This window comes from Mobula birostris, chromosome 9, assembly GCF_030028105.1.
Source record: "Mobula birostris isolate sMobBir1 chromosome 9, sMobBir1.hap1, whole genome shotgun sequence".
In the NCBI taxonomy this organism is placed as follows: domain Eukaryota; kingdom Metazoa; phylum Chordata; class Chondrichthyes; order Myliobatiformes; family Myliobatidae; genus Mobula; species Mobula birostris.
Window position 1 is genome coordinate 150,958,025 of NC_092378.1, and position 16,364 is coordinate 150,974,388.

Consider the following 16,364-nt stretch of genomic DNA (forward strand, 5'->3'; position numbering starts at 1 on the left):
CTTGTCTTGTGTCACCAAATACTCCATAATCCCATCCTTAACAATTGACTCCAACATCTTCCCAACCACCAAGGTCAGGCTAACTGGCCTATAATTTCCTTTCTGCTGCCTTCATCCTTTCTTAAAGAGTGGAGTGACGTTTGCAATTTTTCAGTCCTCTAGCACTATGCCAGAGTCCAATGATTTTTGAAAGTTCACTACTAATGCCTCCACAACCTCTACCGCTACCTCTTTTCCGAAACCCAGGGTGCAGTTTATCTGGACTGGGTGACTTATATCCCCTTAGATCTTTCAGCTTTTTGAGCACTTTCTCCCTTGTAATAGTAACTGCACCCACTTCTCTTCTGTCACACCCTTCTGTGGCGCACAGAATCAAATATCGCTGTGATGATTGTACGTTCTAGAACTAATTGTCCGGCGACAATAAAGTATCATAAAATATCCAAAACTCTGCTCGTGTCTTCCACAGTGAAGACTGATGCAAAATACTCATTTAGTTCATCTGCCATTTCCTTGTCCCCCGTTATTATTTCTCCGGACTCATTTTCTAGCAGCTCTATATCTACTCTTTTCTCTCTTTTACTTTTTAGATACTTGAAAAAGCTTTTACTATCCATTTTGATATTGTTTGTTAGCTCGTTTTCATATTTCATCTTTTCCCTCCTAATGATTCTTTTCATTATTCTCTGTAGAGTTTTAAAAGCTTTCCAGTCCTCTATCTTCCCACTGATTTTTGCTTTGTTGTATACCCTTTCCTTTGCTTTTACATTAGCTTTGACTTCCCTTGTCAGCCATGGTTGTACTATTTTGCTGTTTTGAGTATTTCTTCATTTTTGGAATACACCTATCTTGCACCTTCCTCATTTTTCCCAGAAACTCACACTATTGCTGCTCTGCTGTCATCCCTGCCAACATCTCCTTCCAAATTACTTTGGCCAACTCCTCTCTCATACCACTGTAATTCCCTTTATTTCACAGAAATACTATGTCAGACTTTACTTTCTCCCTATCAAGTTTCAAGTTGAACTCAATCATATTTTGATCACTGTCTCCTAAAGGTTCCTTTACCTTAAACTCCCTAATGACCTTCAGTTCATTACAGAACACTCAATCCAGTATAATTGATCCCCTAGTAGGCTCAATGATAAAATACACTAAAAAAAAATCTCTTAGCGTTCAATAAGCACACTCTTTTACCAACATGATACTCCCAATTGACCTGCTTGTTGAAATCTCCCATGACTATCATAATATTGCTCCTTTGACATGCCTTTTCTATTTCCCATTGTAATCTGTGGTCCACATTCCGGTTACTGGTGGGAGGCCTGTATATAACTACCATCAGGGTTCTTTTACCCTTGCAGTTTCTTAACTCAACTCACAAGAATTCAACATCTTCCGATCCTATGTCACATCTTTCCACTGATTTGATGTCACTCTTTACTACAGAGTCACACCAGCCTCTCTGCCTACCGCCAATACAAAGTGTAACCTTGGACATTTAGCTCCCAACTACAACCATCCTTCAGCCATGATTCAGTGATGGCCACAACATCATATCAGACAATTTGTTAAAGTGCAACAAGATCATCCATCTTATTTCTTATACTCTGTGCATTGAGATATAACACTTTGAGTACTGTATTTGCTATCCTTTTTGATTCTGTATCCCTAATGCACCGTTACTCACCCTACTGGCTGCTATTTTGTCCTGTCATCTGTCTGCCCTTCTTGACAGTCTGACTGTATGCTATCTTTGCTTTTCTACCATCCGTCCTATCTTGAGTGCCTTCACTCCAGTTTCCATCTCCCTGCCAAATTAGTTTAAACCCTCTCCAATAGCTCTAACAAACCCTGTCCACAAGAATATTGCTCCCCCTCTGGTTCAGATGCAACCCATACCTCCCCCAGAAGAGATGCCAATGATCCAATAACCCGAAGCCCTGCCTCCCCCCGCACCACTTTCTCAGCCATGCACTTCAGCTGGTGACGAGAGGGTGTACAGGAGTGAGATATGCCAACTAGTGGAATGGTGCTGCAGCAACAACCTGGCACTCAACGTCAGTAAGACGAAAGAGCTGATGGTGGACTTCAGGAAGGGTAAGATGAAGGAGCACATACCGATCCTCATAGAGGGATCAGAAGTGGAGAGAGTGAGCAGCTTCAAGTTCCTTGGTGTCAAGATCTCTGAGGATCTAACCTGGTCCCAACATATCGATGTAATCATAAAGAAGGCAAGACAGTGGCTTATTAGGAGTTTGAAGAGATTTGGCATGTCAAAATATACACTCAAAAGCTTCTATATTTGTGCCATGGAGAGCATTCTGACAGGCTGCATCACTGTCTGGTATGGGGGGGGTCTACTGCACAGGAATAAAAGAAGCCGCAGAGGGTTGTAAATCTAGTCAGCTCCATCTTGGACACTAGCCTACAAAGTATCCAGGACATCTTTGGGGATCGGTGTCTGAGAAAGGCAGCATCCATTATTAAGGACCTCCAGCACCCAGGGCATGCCGTTTTCTCACTGTTACCATCAGGTAGGAGATACAGAAGCCTGAAGGCACACACTCAGTGATTCAGGAACAGCTTCTTCCCCTCTGCCATCCGATTCCTAAATGGACATTGAAGCTTTGGACACTACCTCACTTTTATAATAAACAGTGTTTCTGTTTTTTGCACATTTTTAAAAATCTATTCAATATACATAATTGATTTACTTGTTTATTTATTATGTTTTATTTTATTTTATTTATTATTATTTTTTCTTTCTCTGCTAGATTATGTATTGCATTGAACTGCTGCTGCTAAGTTAACAAATTTCACTCCCCAGGCACTTTCCCCTGCAACCAGAGGAAGTATAACATTGTACATACAGCTCCTCCCTCATCACTATCCAGACTCCTAGCACCTCCTCCAACCTTGTTTATTGCATTCAGTGCTCCTGATGTACTTTCCACTACATTAATGAAACTAAGCACAAACTAGGTGACCACTTTGCTGAACAGAGGTGGCCCGTCCACCATGGCCTTCTCAAGTTCCCACTTGCTAGCCTTTTCTACTCCCCTCCCTATTCCCACACCGACCTGTCTGATCTCAGCCTCATTAGCTACTAGGGTGAGGCCAAACACAAACCAGAGCAACAGCAGCTCATATTCTGCCAGGGTAGTCTCCAACCCGACAGTATGAACACCGAGGTAAACTGTTCCCACTCTGCCTTTTTCTCCCAACCTTCCAGTACAGAAACTGATGTAGGGAGTCTGAGCATTTGAATCTGGTATAATGGGATATAGGTCACTCAGAGAATTAGAAAAGCAAGCAGAATATTGAACTTTTCTGCATGAAAGATGGGGTTTAAGAGTTAGCACATCTTACTATAGGGCTTGGGTGCCATACGAATACTGAAGGACCTAGACAGGGTGGACGTGGAGAAGATGTTTACAATAGTTGGGGAGTCTAGGAACAGAGGGCATAACCTCTAAATACAAGGACATCCCTTTAGGAGGAATTTCTTTAGCCAGAGGGTGGTGAATCTGTGGAATTCATTGCCACGGTTGGCTGTGGAGGGCCAGGTCATTGGATATACTTACAGTGGAAATTGATCGGTTCTTGATTAGCAAGGATATCAAAGGTTCCAGGGACAAGGCAGGAGAATGGGATAATAAAAGATCATCCATGACAGAATGGTGGAGCTGACTCAATGGGCCGAATTGGCCTAATTCTGCCTCTATGTTTTATGGTCATACCTGGAGTAATGCTTACACTTTTCAGAAAGGATATACTTACCTTGGAGGCAGTATAGAAAAAAGTTCATCAGTTTTATTCTAGGTATGAAGCAGCTAAGCTAAAAGTCTAAGCAGATTGGGCCTACATTCTCCAGAGTTCAGAAGAAAGAGAGGTGATCTCACTTAAAACATATAAGATGCTCAAAACATAGAGGCTTTGCAGGGTTGATTCAGTGAGGATAATTCTCTGGAGGGAATATCTAGAATTAGAGGATTAGACATCTGACTGTAACACCCTATAAAGGATTATGAGGAGAGCTGAGAGGTTCATTGGGGTCTCTCTTCCACCTTTCTGAGATATTTATCAGGAGCACTGTGTACACAGGGCCCTTAGTATTGTCGGTCATCCCTCCTTAGCCTTCCAACCATCTCTTTGACCCTCTACCATCAAGCAGGAAGTACTGTAGCATTAAGACAAGAACTGTTAGGATGGGAAACTACTTCTTCCCCCAGGCCCTGAGATGTCTGAACTTCCTGCCACCACCCAGGTCTCATCGCATATGAAGCACCAGTAGTGTTATACTGTTTACTTTTTGACATGTGTTGTAAATGCAACTTATTATTTGTTAATTTATTTGTGGTAATATACCTTTGTGTTGTGTGTTATATGTTATATGTACTGCATTATGCAACTTGGTCTGGAGTAACATTGTTTGATTTGGTGATAAACAAGGTTGAATGACGAACTTCACAAAAGATGTTGCACGTTATGATTAGGATGAGGACGTGTTTCTTTTATCAAAGTCCCCATCCACGACAGCAATAGAAGTACATTCAAGGCTAAGGTAGATGGAAAATGAAGATGTGGGCCCCGAACAGCAGAGTGGAGTTGATGCCAGATCAGATTAGTCTTGAATGCCAGAGCAGGTTTGCAAGATCAGATCCTGACACCTGCTCCCCTTTCTTATGTTCTTACGCTCTCCAGCTTGCTTTGTCAAATTCAGATTTATTTATAACATGTACATCGAAAGATACAGTGAAATGTGTATTAACAACAAATACACCTAAGGATGTGCTGGGGGCAGCTACAAGTGTCACTAGACATTCTGATAACATGAACATAATGTTCAGCAGAACAACTCAAATAACAACGGCAACAATAACCACAAAACAGCAAGCCCCTTTCCCACCCTCCCACCCTGGGTGGTAGAAGGGATGTGTTAAACCTGTGGATCTAGCCACTAGTCTGGTCTTGCACTGATCTCTAGGAGGCAATTGAAAAACAGCATTAGCTTGAAGTTACTTTGTTAACTGAATCCTTAAGACTATAAGATATTTAAACAGAATTAGGTCATTTAGCCCTTTGAGTCAGCTCTGCCATTTCATCAAGGCTGATCCATTTCCCTGTCAGTCCCAATCTCCTGCCTCCATAGCCACCTGTGGTAACAAATTCCACAGATTCACCACTCTCTGGCTAAAGAAATTCCTCCTCATCTCAGTTCTAAATGGACATCCCTCTATTCTGACGTTGTGTTCTCTGGTCATAGACTCCCCCACCATAGGAAACATCCTCTCCACATCCACTTTATAGAGGCCTTTCAACATTCGATAGGGCTCAATGAGATCACACCTCTTTCTTCTGAATTCCTGTGAGTACAGGCCCAGAGCCATCAAATGCTTCTCATATGATAAGCCAGAATAATTTTCGTGAACCTCATTTGAACTCTCTCCAATGTCAGTACATCCTTTCTTTGATAAGGAACCCAAAATTACTCATAATACTCCAAGTGAGGACTCAACAGTGTCTTATAAAGCCTCAACATTACTTCTGAGACCCTAGACCTGAGGTAAATTGGGAGACTGCTTCACCGAGCACTTACACTCAGTCTGCCAGAAAAAGCATGATCTCCCAGTGGCCACCCATTTTAATTCTATTTCCTATTCCCATTCTGATATGTCTATCCGTGGACTCCTCAACTGTCACAACTTTCTTGACTTCCGAAAGAACTTTGGATCAAACACATCAGATTTCAATAACCCCTTACAAGAAATATAGCACATCAACAGGAAAGAAGAGGAACCTGTGGCTGAATACAGAATAAAGCCATCTGTGTTCAAATAAAGGAAGTGAAATGAATGTTGTAAATGCTGGGAATTCAAAACTAAAACAAAACTGCTATGGATTTGTGGTAGATGTGAACCAGATTGCTGGAGGACCTGCTGAGTTGGTCCAGCATTATCTGTACGTGGCTCTTATTTGTAAGATACATGCTACATTACTGAGATAAAGTTGAAGAGCATCCAGTCAGACTAGTTTAGATTCAATAGCTGTCCAACTTTACCTTATCAGCTTGTGAAGCTTTTGGACCATAAAACATGGGAGCAGAATTAGGCTATTCGGCCCATCGCGCCTGCTCTGCCATTTCATCGTGGCTGTTTATTTTATCCCTCTCAAAACCATTCTCTTGCCTTCTCCCCATAGCCTATGATGTCCTGACTAATGAAGAAGCTATCAACCTCTGCTTTAAATATAACCAATGAGTTGGCCTCCACAGATCTCAGTGGCAATAAATTCCACAGACTCAACACATTTGGCTAAAGAAATTCCTTCTTATCTCCGTTCTAAATGAACGACCTTCTATTCTGAGGATGTGCCCTCTGGTTCTAGGCTCACCAACTAGAGGAAACATTTTCTTCACATCCACTTTATCTAGGCCTTTCAATATTAGATAGGTTTAAATGAGATCCCTCCTCATTCTTCTAAACTCTAGCAAGTATAGGCTCAGAGCTATCAAGCACTCTCCATATGTTAACCCTTTCATTCCCAGAATCATTCTTCTGAATCATAATAAAAAGCGGAAGAAAACAAAGAAACAGGAAGTGTCTCTTTTGGAATACGATATGAGGCATTGCATTTGAGTTCACAAGCTCTTGTTTATTGAAATATACTCATGGACAGCTTCTTGCTCACTGTTTTTGCTATTAGAAAGTAAAACCAATATTTCAAAACATTTGAATGAAGGATAATCAGGTATTTCTTGTATCAAGTAGAAGTTTTATCGGTTTGCCAAGAATAGATCATGTTTGCTGTTGTGTGCTGGGGCAGCAGGTTGAGGGTAGCAGACACCAACAGAATCAACAAACTTATTCGTAAGGCCAGTGATGTTGTGGGGATGGAACTGGACTCTCTGACGGTGGTGTTTGAAAAGAGGATGCTGTCCAAATTGCATGCCATCTTGGACAATGTCTCCCATCCACTACATAACGTACTGGGTGGGCACAGGAGTACATTCAGCCAGAGACTCATTCCACCGAGATGCAACACAGAACGTCATAGGAAGTCATTCCTGCCTGTGGCCAATAGGCTGGTCCTGGACTTATTTCCTGGCATAATTTACATATTACTATTTAATTTACATATTACTATTTAACTATTTATGGTTTTATTACTATTTATTATTTATGGTGCAACTGTAATGAAAACCAATTTCCCCCGGGATCAATGAAGTATGACTATGACTATGAGCAACAGGATGGCACTCTGAGGAACTGTATACAATGTTAAGAGCACTGCAAGGATCCACCATTTGGTCCTCTCAACCCCTTGTTACGCATTGGTCATCAGGGCTCATCAATGTGTTGGTTTCATTTGAGGCTCGGGCAGATGATGGTCACATGATGAAATATTTTCAAGACCATCACATGTAGTAACACACACAAGTTGCTGGAGGAACTCAGCAGGCCAGGCAGCATCTATGGAGATGAATAAACAGTTGATATTTGGGGGCCAAGATCCTTCAATGTGTTCTTCAGTATCTTGTGTGATACCGCCTGTCCTGCTGTGTTCCTCCAGCATTGTGTGTGTTTATTCCTTTCCATATATGCCAAGCCTCAGAATACACAGACATTCCTTCAGGACATACATCAGGAGGAATTTCAAGAAGACAGAGGGTGGAGAATCCGTGGAATTTATTATGGAAGCCAAGTCATGATGATAGGTTCTTGATTAATAAGGGTGCCAAAGGTTCGAAGTACATTTATTTATCAAAGTATGTATACAGTATACAACCTTGAGAATCATCTTCTTGCAGGCAGCCACAAAACAAAGAAACACAATAGAACCTATTCGAAGAAAAACCCCACACAAGACCATCAAAAGCCCAAAGTTTAAAAAAAACAAATCATGAAAATAATAACATTAACTGCAGAGTCCCTGAAAGTGAGTCCTAAACATTGTGCCAATAGTTGCAGGCCACGGTGCAGAATCAGTTCAACGCTGAAGTGCCTTGATCAAACTGCACAAATAGAAAAAAAAAGTAAATAAAAACACAAGGAACATGAACTACAGAGACCCTGAAAGTGAGTCCACAGCTGCATTGTGTATTCAGCACTGAGGCGAGTGGGGCCCTTCCAGAAACTCAATGGTTGCAGGGTAACAGCCGCTCCCAAACTCAGCCACGTGGAACCCAAGACTCATGCAATTTTTACCTGCCAGCAGCAGCAAGAAGAGACTGTTCAAACGCAGGCAGAGGGCGCTAAACACCTGTTCATTTCCTTCTCTTATCCTCAATGATTTTAATCTTGCTTGACTCTTCAATCAGCTCAGAGTAATGGAGCCGACCACAGGTTCATGTTCTGCCATTAGGAATGGATGCAGTGGACACCCCCAGAGATGGCCGTAGCTGCACTCTCCACTCTCATCCTCGCCTTATTTCCCAGGAGATCGCAGAAGTGCTAGATTATTCAATACCTTTGAAATAATATTAAAAATGTCTTTCCCATTACCGCTATCTTTGGATTACCTAAAATTTCCAGTAATCTTTCCCCTTCAGCCCGTAGACTGATTGCATTTCTTACTTTAATGGCGGAAAGGTGTATTTTACAACATTGGAAGGAGATTAATGCCCCAACTACGTTCTTTTGGTTTTCTCAGATGATACTACGTTTAAATTTGGAGAAAATCAGAAGTAATCTTTATGATACTTCAGTTAAATTTAAACAGACCTGGAGACCTTTTATTCAACGTTTTCATTTAATGTAATTTTTTTTTCTCTTTGCCCATATTTACATTCCCTTCTTGCTTTTTTAACTGTTTTTAATGGAGGTCGGGTTTGAGGACATGATTGTTTTAAGTTGTTTAAGTCTACTTGATTCCGAGTTAGCCCATTGCTTTGCTTTGCTTTTTAGATTAGTTGCACGGTGGGTTTTTTTGGGGGTTTTTTTTGGGTTTTTTCTTCTCTTTACTGATATGTATAAAAAATTAGTATACTATTATATTACCTTATTATTTTATATCTAAACTGCACTGTTTGTACTAACTTTTTTTTCTGTATTAATATCTCTTGCAAATTTATATTGCAACAGTGTATTAGTGTCTACGTGGTTTACTTTTTGTGTACTAATTTAATAAAAAGATTTAAAAAGAAAGTGCTAGATTATTTAGTCTCCTCAAAAATACATTCTTAAAAGGGGAGAAGGCAGGAGAATGGGGTTGAGAGGGGAAATAAATCAGCCATGAACAAATGATGGAGCAGACTTGATGGCCAAATGGTCTAATTCCACTTCTATGTCTCATGGTCTGATCTGCTGAATTAGAATCATAGAGTGGTAGAAAAGTACAACACAGAAGCAGGCCCTACAGCCCATCTAATCCATGCCCTAATATTTTGGTCCATATTCCTCTAGCAGTTTGTGTGTGTTGTAATGGATTTCCTGTATCAGCAGAATCTCGTGTAGTACTCATAAATGAACCAGATGACAATTTGTCAGAAGATTCACTATCTGCTTTATACTAAGGTAAATAAAGAAACACCTCATAATCTACTGCTTCCTGCAGGAGCTAAATTGTGTCATTCACAACCCAACTTAGAAAGGTGAGTTAAATAGTTCTACTGTGATTTTGTACTTTTAAAACTGTCTCTTGGATCTGTAAATTGAGCAAACTAGGGCTTTTCTCTCTGGAGTGAGGGAGGATGAGAGGTGACTTGACATGTGTACATGATGTTAAGAGGCAGAGACAGAGTGGACAGCCAGAGTCTTTTTCCCAGTGTGGAATTGGCCAATTCGAGGGGGCATAATTTTAAGGTGATGAGGTGGACAGATATCAAAAGTATGTTTTTGACACAGAGTGGTGGGTGGATGGAACCCTGCCAGGGGTAGTGGTAAAAGCAGACACGTTAGGGACATTTAAGAAACGCCTAGATAAGCATATGAATGATAGAAAAAATGGAGGGCTAGAAAAGGAGGGAAGGGTTAGATTGTTCTCAGAGTAGGTTAAAATATCGGCGCAACATTGTGGGCCAAAGGGCTTGTGCTGTAATGTTCTATGTGTTCAAAGAGGAAGAGGTGTATTTAATGCTAACTTTGAGAGACTTAAAATATAATTCTGCTGCTTAACTCTCCCAGTGTTTGCACAATGACACAAAAACAGAACTGCTGCCCATTCAGCGAGCGGACTGGAGCTGCTGAACACGAGGAAATCTGCAGATGCTGGAATTTCAAGCAACACATATACAAGCTGCTGCGTTCACCAGCGATTTTTATGTGCGCTGCTGAACTGTGACTTTTGTTTTTATTCAGTGTTCATGTTACCTCTGCTCTTTGACTTCTTCCACCCAGATCTAAGACCCAGCTCTCAGACAGGACTCCTAGCTCCATAAGTGGCTAGGGTGTGAGTGAGGTATCCCGGCATCTTCTCTTCCCTTTACCTGAGCAAGCCAACAGCAAAGAACCTTCCCCTCACCAGATGACGTCAGACGTCACGGTTGCAGAGTGATTGACGGTCTGATGGCCAATCAATGCGTAGAGTTGTGCCAGATGACCCAATTGTATGTCGCGAGGTGGGACATCCATTGGAGCTTCGTCGGTTGTCAAGAGAGAAGGTTCCGGAAGCTGTGTCTGCTTTGGATGGTGGACGTTTACCAAGTCGGTGCTGGGACGCGGGCCCGAGAGCGGAAGGTGGTGGTAATGTACCGAGGGTGTTCTCCCGTGTGTTCCTTCTGACCCAGTTATGAACTATGGGTTGTGATTTGTTCCCTCCAGAGCGCTGACGTTTAGAGACGCCCCCTCAGGTGTGGGCAGTTTAGAGACGCTCCCTCCAGGTGTGGACGCTGATGTTTAGAGACGCTCCCCCAGGTGTGGACGCTGACGTTTAGAGACGCTACCCCCCCCCCCCCCCAGTTGTGGGCACTGATGTTTGGAAATGGTGCCTCTAGTTGTGGGCACTGGCTGGTTTGGAGATCGTACTTCCGCCCTCGGTTAAGGACACCGGCTGGTTTGGAGACAGACCCTGGGTGTGGGCACAGCCTGATCGGGAGATTGTCCCCCTGGGTGTGGGCACTGGCTGGTTTGGAGATGGTCCCCTGGGTGTGGGCACTGGCTGGTTTGGAAATGGTCTCCTGGGTGTGGGCACTGGCTGGTTTGGAGATGGTCCCCTGGGTGTGGGCACTGGCTGGTTTAGACACGGTCCCCTGGGTGTGGGCACTGGCTGGTTTGGAAATGGTCCCCTGGGTGTGGGCACTGGCTGGTTTGAAGATGGTCCCCTGGGTGTGGGCACTGGCTGGTTTGGAGATGGTCCCCTGGGTGTGGGCACTGGCTGGTTTGGAGATGGTCCCCTGGGTGTGGGCACTGGCTGGTTTGGAGATGGTCCCCTGGGTGTGGGCACTGGCTGGTTTGGAAATGGTCTCCTGGGTGTGGGCACTGGCTGGTTTGAAGATGGTCCCCTGGGTGTGGGCACTGGCTGGTTTGAAGATGGTCCCCTGGGTGTGGGCACTGGCTGGTTTGGAGATGGTCCCCTGGGTGTGGGCACTGGCTGGTTTGAAGATGGTCCCCTGGGTGTGGGCACTGGCTGGTTTGGAAATGGTCTCCTGGGTGTGGGCACTGGCTGGTTTGGAGATGGTCCCCTGGGTGAGGACACTGGCTGGTTTAGACATGGTCCCCTTGGTGTGGGCACTGGCTATTTTTAATACTGTTTGTGAATTACGATTTAGGGATGGCTCCTTTGAGTGGGGCTACTGATTTTCGGTATTTTCCTTGTCCCAAGCAAATGCTATGATTTAGAGCGAGAATTATCTTAAGAATGTGGCTGTCAATATTTTCGAGTGACGGTAGATAAAACTAGATTTTGGATGAGCAGTAAAAGATTCAAAGCTCAAAATCATTATCAAAGTACATATATGTCACCATTTACAACACTGAGATTCATTGTCTTGCAGGCATACTCAGTAATTCCAGAGAATAACCATAACTGATTCAATGAAACCCACACAAACTTGAGCATTGAACCATTCAAGAACATCGTGCAAATACAAAAGAAAGAAATAATAATAATACATAAATAAGCAATGAATATTGAAAACATGAGATGAAAGGTCCTTGAAAGTGAGGTCATAAGTTATGGGAACATTTCAGTGATGGGACTAGAGAAGTTACCCCTTTGGTTCTGAAACCTGGAAGGGATCTGAGGGAGACCTTTTGCACCCAAAAGTGCCTGGAATATTCTGCCTGAGAGAATGGTGTAAACAGAGCTGTTGAGTGCATTTAAGAAGTGTCTTGGTTGTGGAAGGCTAGGGTCAAGTGCAGAATTGGATTAATACAGATGGATGTACACCTGTTAGCCTGGGAATGATGGGCTGAATGACTCCATAGTCTCTGCAACAGTAGGTGTTGCAGGCAATTCCTCAAGAAGGCAGTATCCATCGTGAAGGACCCTCACCATTTCAGGGCCTGCCCTCTTTTCATTGCTACCATCTGAGAGGATGACACACACTCAATGTTTTAAGGACAGCTTCTTCCCCTCCGCCATCAGATTTCTAAATGGTTCGTGGATGCTACCTCCCTATTGCGCTCTCTTATTTATTATACAGATTCCTGTTGTAACTTACAGTAATATTTTTGTATTGCACTGTAATGCTGCCACGATGTACGTCAGTGATAATAAATTTGATTCTGAACTATTTGGAGATGGTTCCTTCAAAATTTAGTTCTATTGCCCTTTCTCTTCCGACCACTCCATGTGAGGGTACTGAGCAATTCAGATCCTTTGGTAAGCTAATCTTACTAATGAATTTATAAATAGAACCTCCAACAGCAGACACTGACCTATTTGAAGTCAGCCTGTGAAAGATATTCTCTAAATCACTTATTTATAGACAGTAAAGTACAACCCTTTGGAGATAGACCTTATGAGCAGACACTTTGATTTAGGGATAACTCCCTGTGAGTGGGTGGTGCTCCATTTTGGAAATGTACCTCTCAGGAGCATGCTTTGTGATGTCCCTGCTTCCCAGGAGTGGAAGAACTGCCTGGAAGAACGACTACCCATGGGCTTGCTATGCTACTGAACAACTTAATTCCTAAAATTGGACAGTGAAGTGGAGGGTAGCACTTACTCTATGATCCAATCAAATTTTGAGACCAGAATGGCAGTCCCTGACATGAAGACATTTTGTTAAATGTTATCGCAAGCCTATTGGAGGGATATGTCTTTCCAGGCGTGGAGGGATGTGTTGCTCTCATTTGCATTATTTACTTAATTTAAAATTTAAATATGCATTTCTTATTGTAATTTTTAGTATTTTTGTGCATTTTACTGTACTGCTGCTACAAAAAGAACACATTTTATCATATCACAGAATCAGATTTAATATCAAAAGTTTATGTTGTTAAATTTCTTGACTTTTTGGCAGCAGTACATTGAAATACATGATAAATATAGAGAAAAAAACTGAGTTACATTAAGACCATAATATATAGGAGCAGATTTAGGCCATTTGGCCCATCAAGTCTGCTCTGCCATTTCATCACGCTGATCCAATTTTTCTCTCGGCCCCAATCTCCTGTCTTCTCCCTGTATACCTTCATGCCCTGACCAATCAAGAATCTATCATCTGTGGCAAAGAACTATCAAGAATCTATCATCTGTGGCAAAGAACTCCACAGATTCACCACCTTCTGGCTAAAGGATCCACCATCCTCTTCTCTGTTCTAAAAGGACACCCCTGTATTTTGAGGCTGTGTCCTCTGGTCTTAGACTCTCCCATCACAGGAAACATCCACTCTTTCAAGGCCTTTCACCATTCTGCCATCTGATTCCTAAATGGACATTGAAGCTTTGGACACAACCTCATTTTTTTTTAATATACGGTAGTTCTGTTTTTGCACTTAAAAAAAATCTATTCAATATATCTAATTGATATACTTGTTTATTTATTATTGTTGTTTTATTTAATTTATTATTTTTTTCTCTGCTAGATTACGTATTGCATTGAACTGCTGCTGTTAAGTTAACAAATTTCACGTCACGTGCCGGTGATAATAGTAACCCTGACTTTGATTCTGATTCTGACCCCCCATTCTTCTGAATTCTAGTGAATACAGGCTTAGAGCCATCAAATGTTTTTCATATGACAAGCCATTCAATCCTGCCACACACATCAAAGTTGCTGGTGAACGCAGCAGGCCAGGCAGCATCTCTAGGAAGAGGTACAGTCGACGTTTCGGGCCGAGACCCTTTGTCAGGACTAACTAAAAGAAGAGCTAGTAAGAGATATGAGAGGGGGAGGGGGAGATCCAAAATGATAGCCCTCCCACTTTCATATCTCTTACTAGCTCTTCTTTCATTTAGTCCTGACAGTGACTTTTCTATTGCCCATGGTGGGTTAAGACTGTAAAAGACATGTTGAGGTGAGTTTAACAGGCATCATACGTTCATTAACATAGCTAACGTTATTTAAACTAGCTGGGTAGCTGCTAAGGAGCTACTCTATTGCAGAAATCCCACCTCTCCCAGAAGTTCTGGGAGTCTCCCACAAATTGATGGTGCTACCTCCCTGAAATTAGCTTTTGCAGGGTGGGATGTCTGGTAACTTCACACACTTCATGCCCCCGATGCCTGGAACTTCCACAATACTATCACAGTGTCTTCCACAGTGAAGACTGATGCAAAAATATGTCTATTAAATAGTTCAGTTAAAAAAAGTGCAAAAACAGAAAAGTAGTGTTCATGGGTTCAATGTCCATTCAGAGATCAGATGGCAGAGGGAAGAAGCTGTTCCAGTCACAAAGTGTGTGCTTTCAGGCTTCTGTACCTCCTTCCTGACGGTAACAGTGAGAAGAGGGCATGTCCTGGGTGGTGGAGATCCTTGATGGCAGACACCGCCTTCCTAAGGCACCACTCCTTGAAGATGTCTTGATACTATGGAAGCTAGTATCCATGGTGGAACTGACTAATTTTACAGCTTTCTGCAACTTATTTCAATCTTATGAGGTAGCCCCAGAAGATGATGCAGCCAGTCAAAATTCTCTGCAAGGCACATTTGTAGAAGTTTTCGAGTGTTTTAGTGGACAAACCAAATCTCAAATTCCTAATGAAATATAGATGCTGTCTTACCTTCTTTATAGCTGCATCAATATGTTGCATATTGCATCATCTGTCAGTGATATAAATCCTGATTCTGATTCTAAACTGAGAATGCAATTTCATGACAGAAAAAGCACATTACATGATATTGCTGAACAGATATGAATGTGCATGGGTCCATCAAATTAGGTTTGTTTCACTATCTCATGAGGAGTTCTTTATTGAGTGCTTCACTGTTCATTTGAAAGGCAATCAAGGTACTTAGTAGCAATAGCAATTGACAGTGGTGTGAATCTGATAGTTAGTTTTCGGGCCTTTGGGAACAGCTGTGTTGTAATTCAGAGCATGTACTATTGTAAAGAAACCAACCTGTATTCACTTATAGAAACATAGCTCTTCAACATGATAATAACAGCTGAACTCTTCTATATCTCACCATTGCTGTTTCTTTATTGTTTTTAAAGTCCATTTTTTGGAATATTAGAGTGGCTTACGGCAAACTGAGCTGCATAAAACACTTTGGGGTAGAGAAGATGTTTTGAAGAGGGTTTGATGAGGCAGCGTTTGATACACTCTCTGAAAGTGGAACTTGTGATTCAAGAACATCAGAAACAGGAATTGACCATGGTTCCTCAAGCTTGCTCCACCGCCATTCAGTAGGATTAGATGGGGTGGTACAGTATCATAGTGGTTAGCACAATGATTTACAGTACCAGTGACCTGGGTTCAATTCCCGTCTCTGCCTATAAGGAGTTTATACATTCTCCCCTTGACCCTGTGAGTTTCCTCTGGGTGTTCTGATTTCTTCCCACAGTCCAAAGACGTACCGATTGGTAGATTTAATTGTTCATTGTGATTAGGCTAGGATTAAATTGGGGAATTGTTGGGTGATGAAGCTCAAAGGGCCAGAGGGGCCTATTCTGCTCTGTATCTCAATCAATGAATACATAAATCAAAGGTTATTCTGTGCCTCTGGTCCACATGCTCACCAAGTCAGGTTCAGGTTTAATATCATTTATGTATGTCGTGAAATTTGTTGTTTAGCAGTAGCAGTAGTACTGCACATAAAATATACTGTGGCAAGCATTCGGTCCATGATGACAGATAGAAAAGCTCATTTATTTCAACTGATGTCTTTATTACATAAGCACAAAAGCAGACCGAATGCTATGACCAGGGGGCGGGGGAGAAGAATATATATATCAAATATAGGCAAATGGGACAAGTATGTGTGCGTGTGTGTGTGTGTGTGTGTATAAATACTTCCATTCTCTGTGGCAGAG

General features: G+C 42.2%; 1 protein-coding gene across 6 annotated transcripts in view; it reads left to right on the top strand.

Annotated features, from left to right (window-relative positions):
- Positions 1–10,591: 10,591 nt before the first annotated feature.
- The window catches only part of tecpr1a (tectonin beta-propeller repeat containing 1a), a 106,118-nt gene continuing 100,345 nt past the window's right edge, over positions 10,592–16,364 (top strand). For 3 of the 6 annotated variants that reach the window (XR_011887327.1, XM_072269125.1, XM_072269121.1), the window contains exon 1: positions 12,345–12,539. Coding sequence is in view for 3 of the 6 variants with exons in the window: in XM_072269125.1 (XP_072125226.1) it covers positions 12,479–12,539 (61 nt within the window). In the remaining 3 variants the exon portion in view is untranslated. Of the gene's footprint in view, positions 10,686–12,344; positions 12,540–16,364 lie in introns of those variants that run through there. The other 3 variants (XM_072269126.1, XM_072269122.1, XM_072269123.1) reach the window with 3 other exon arrangements.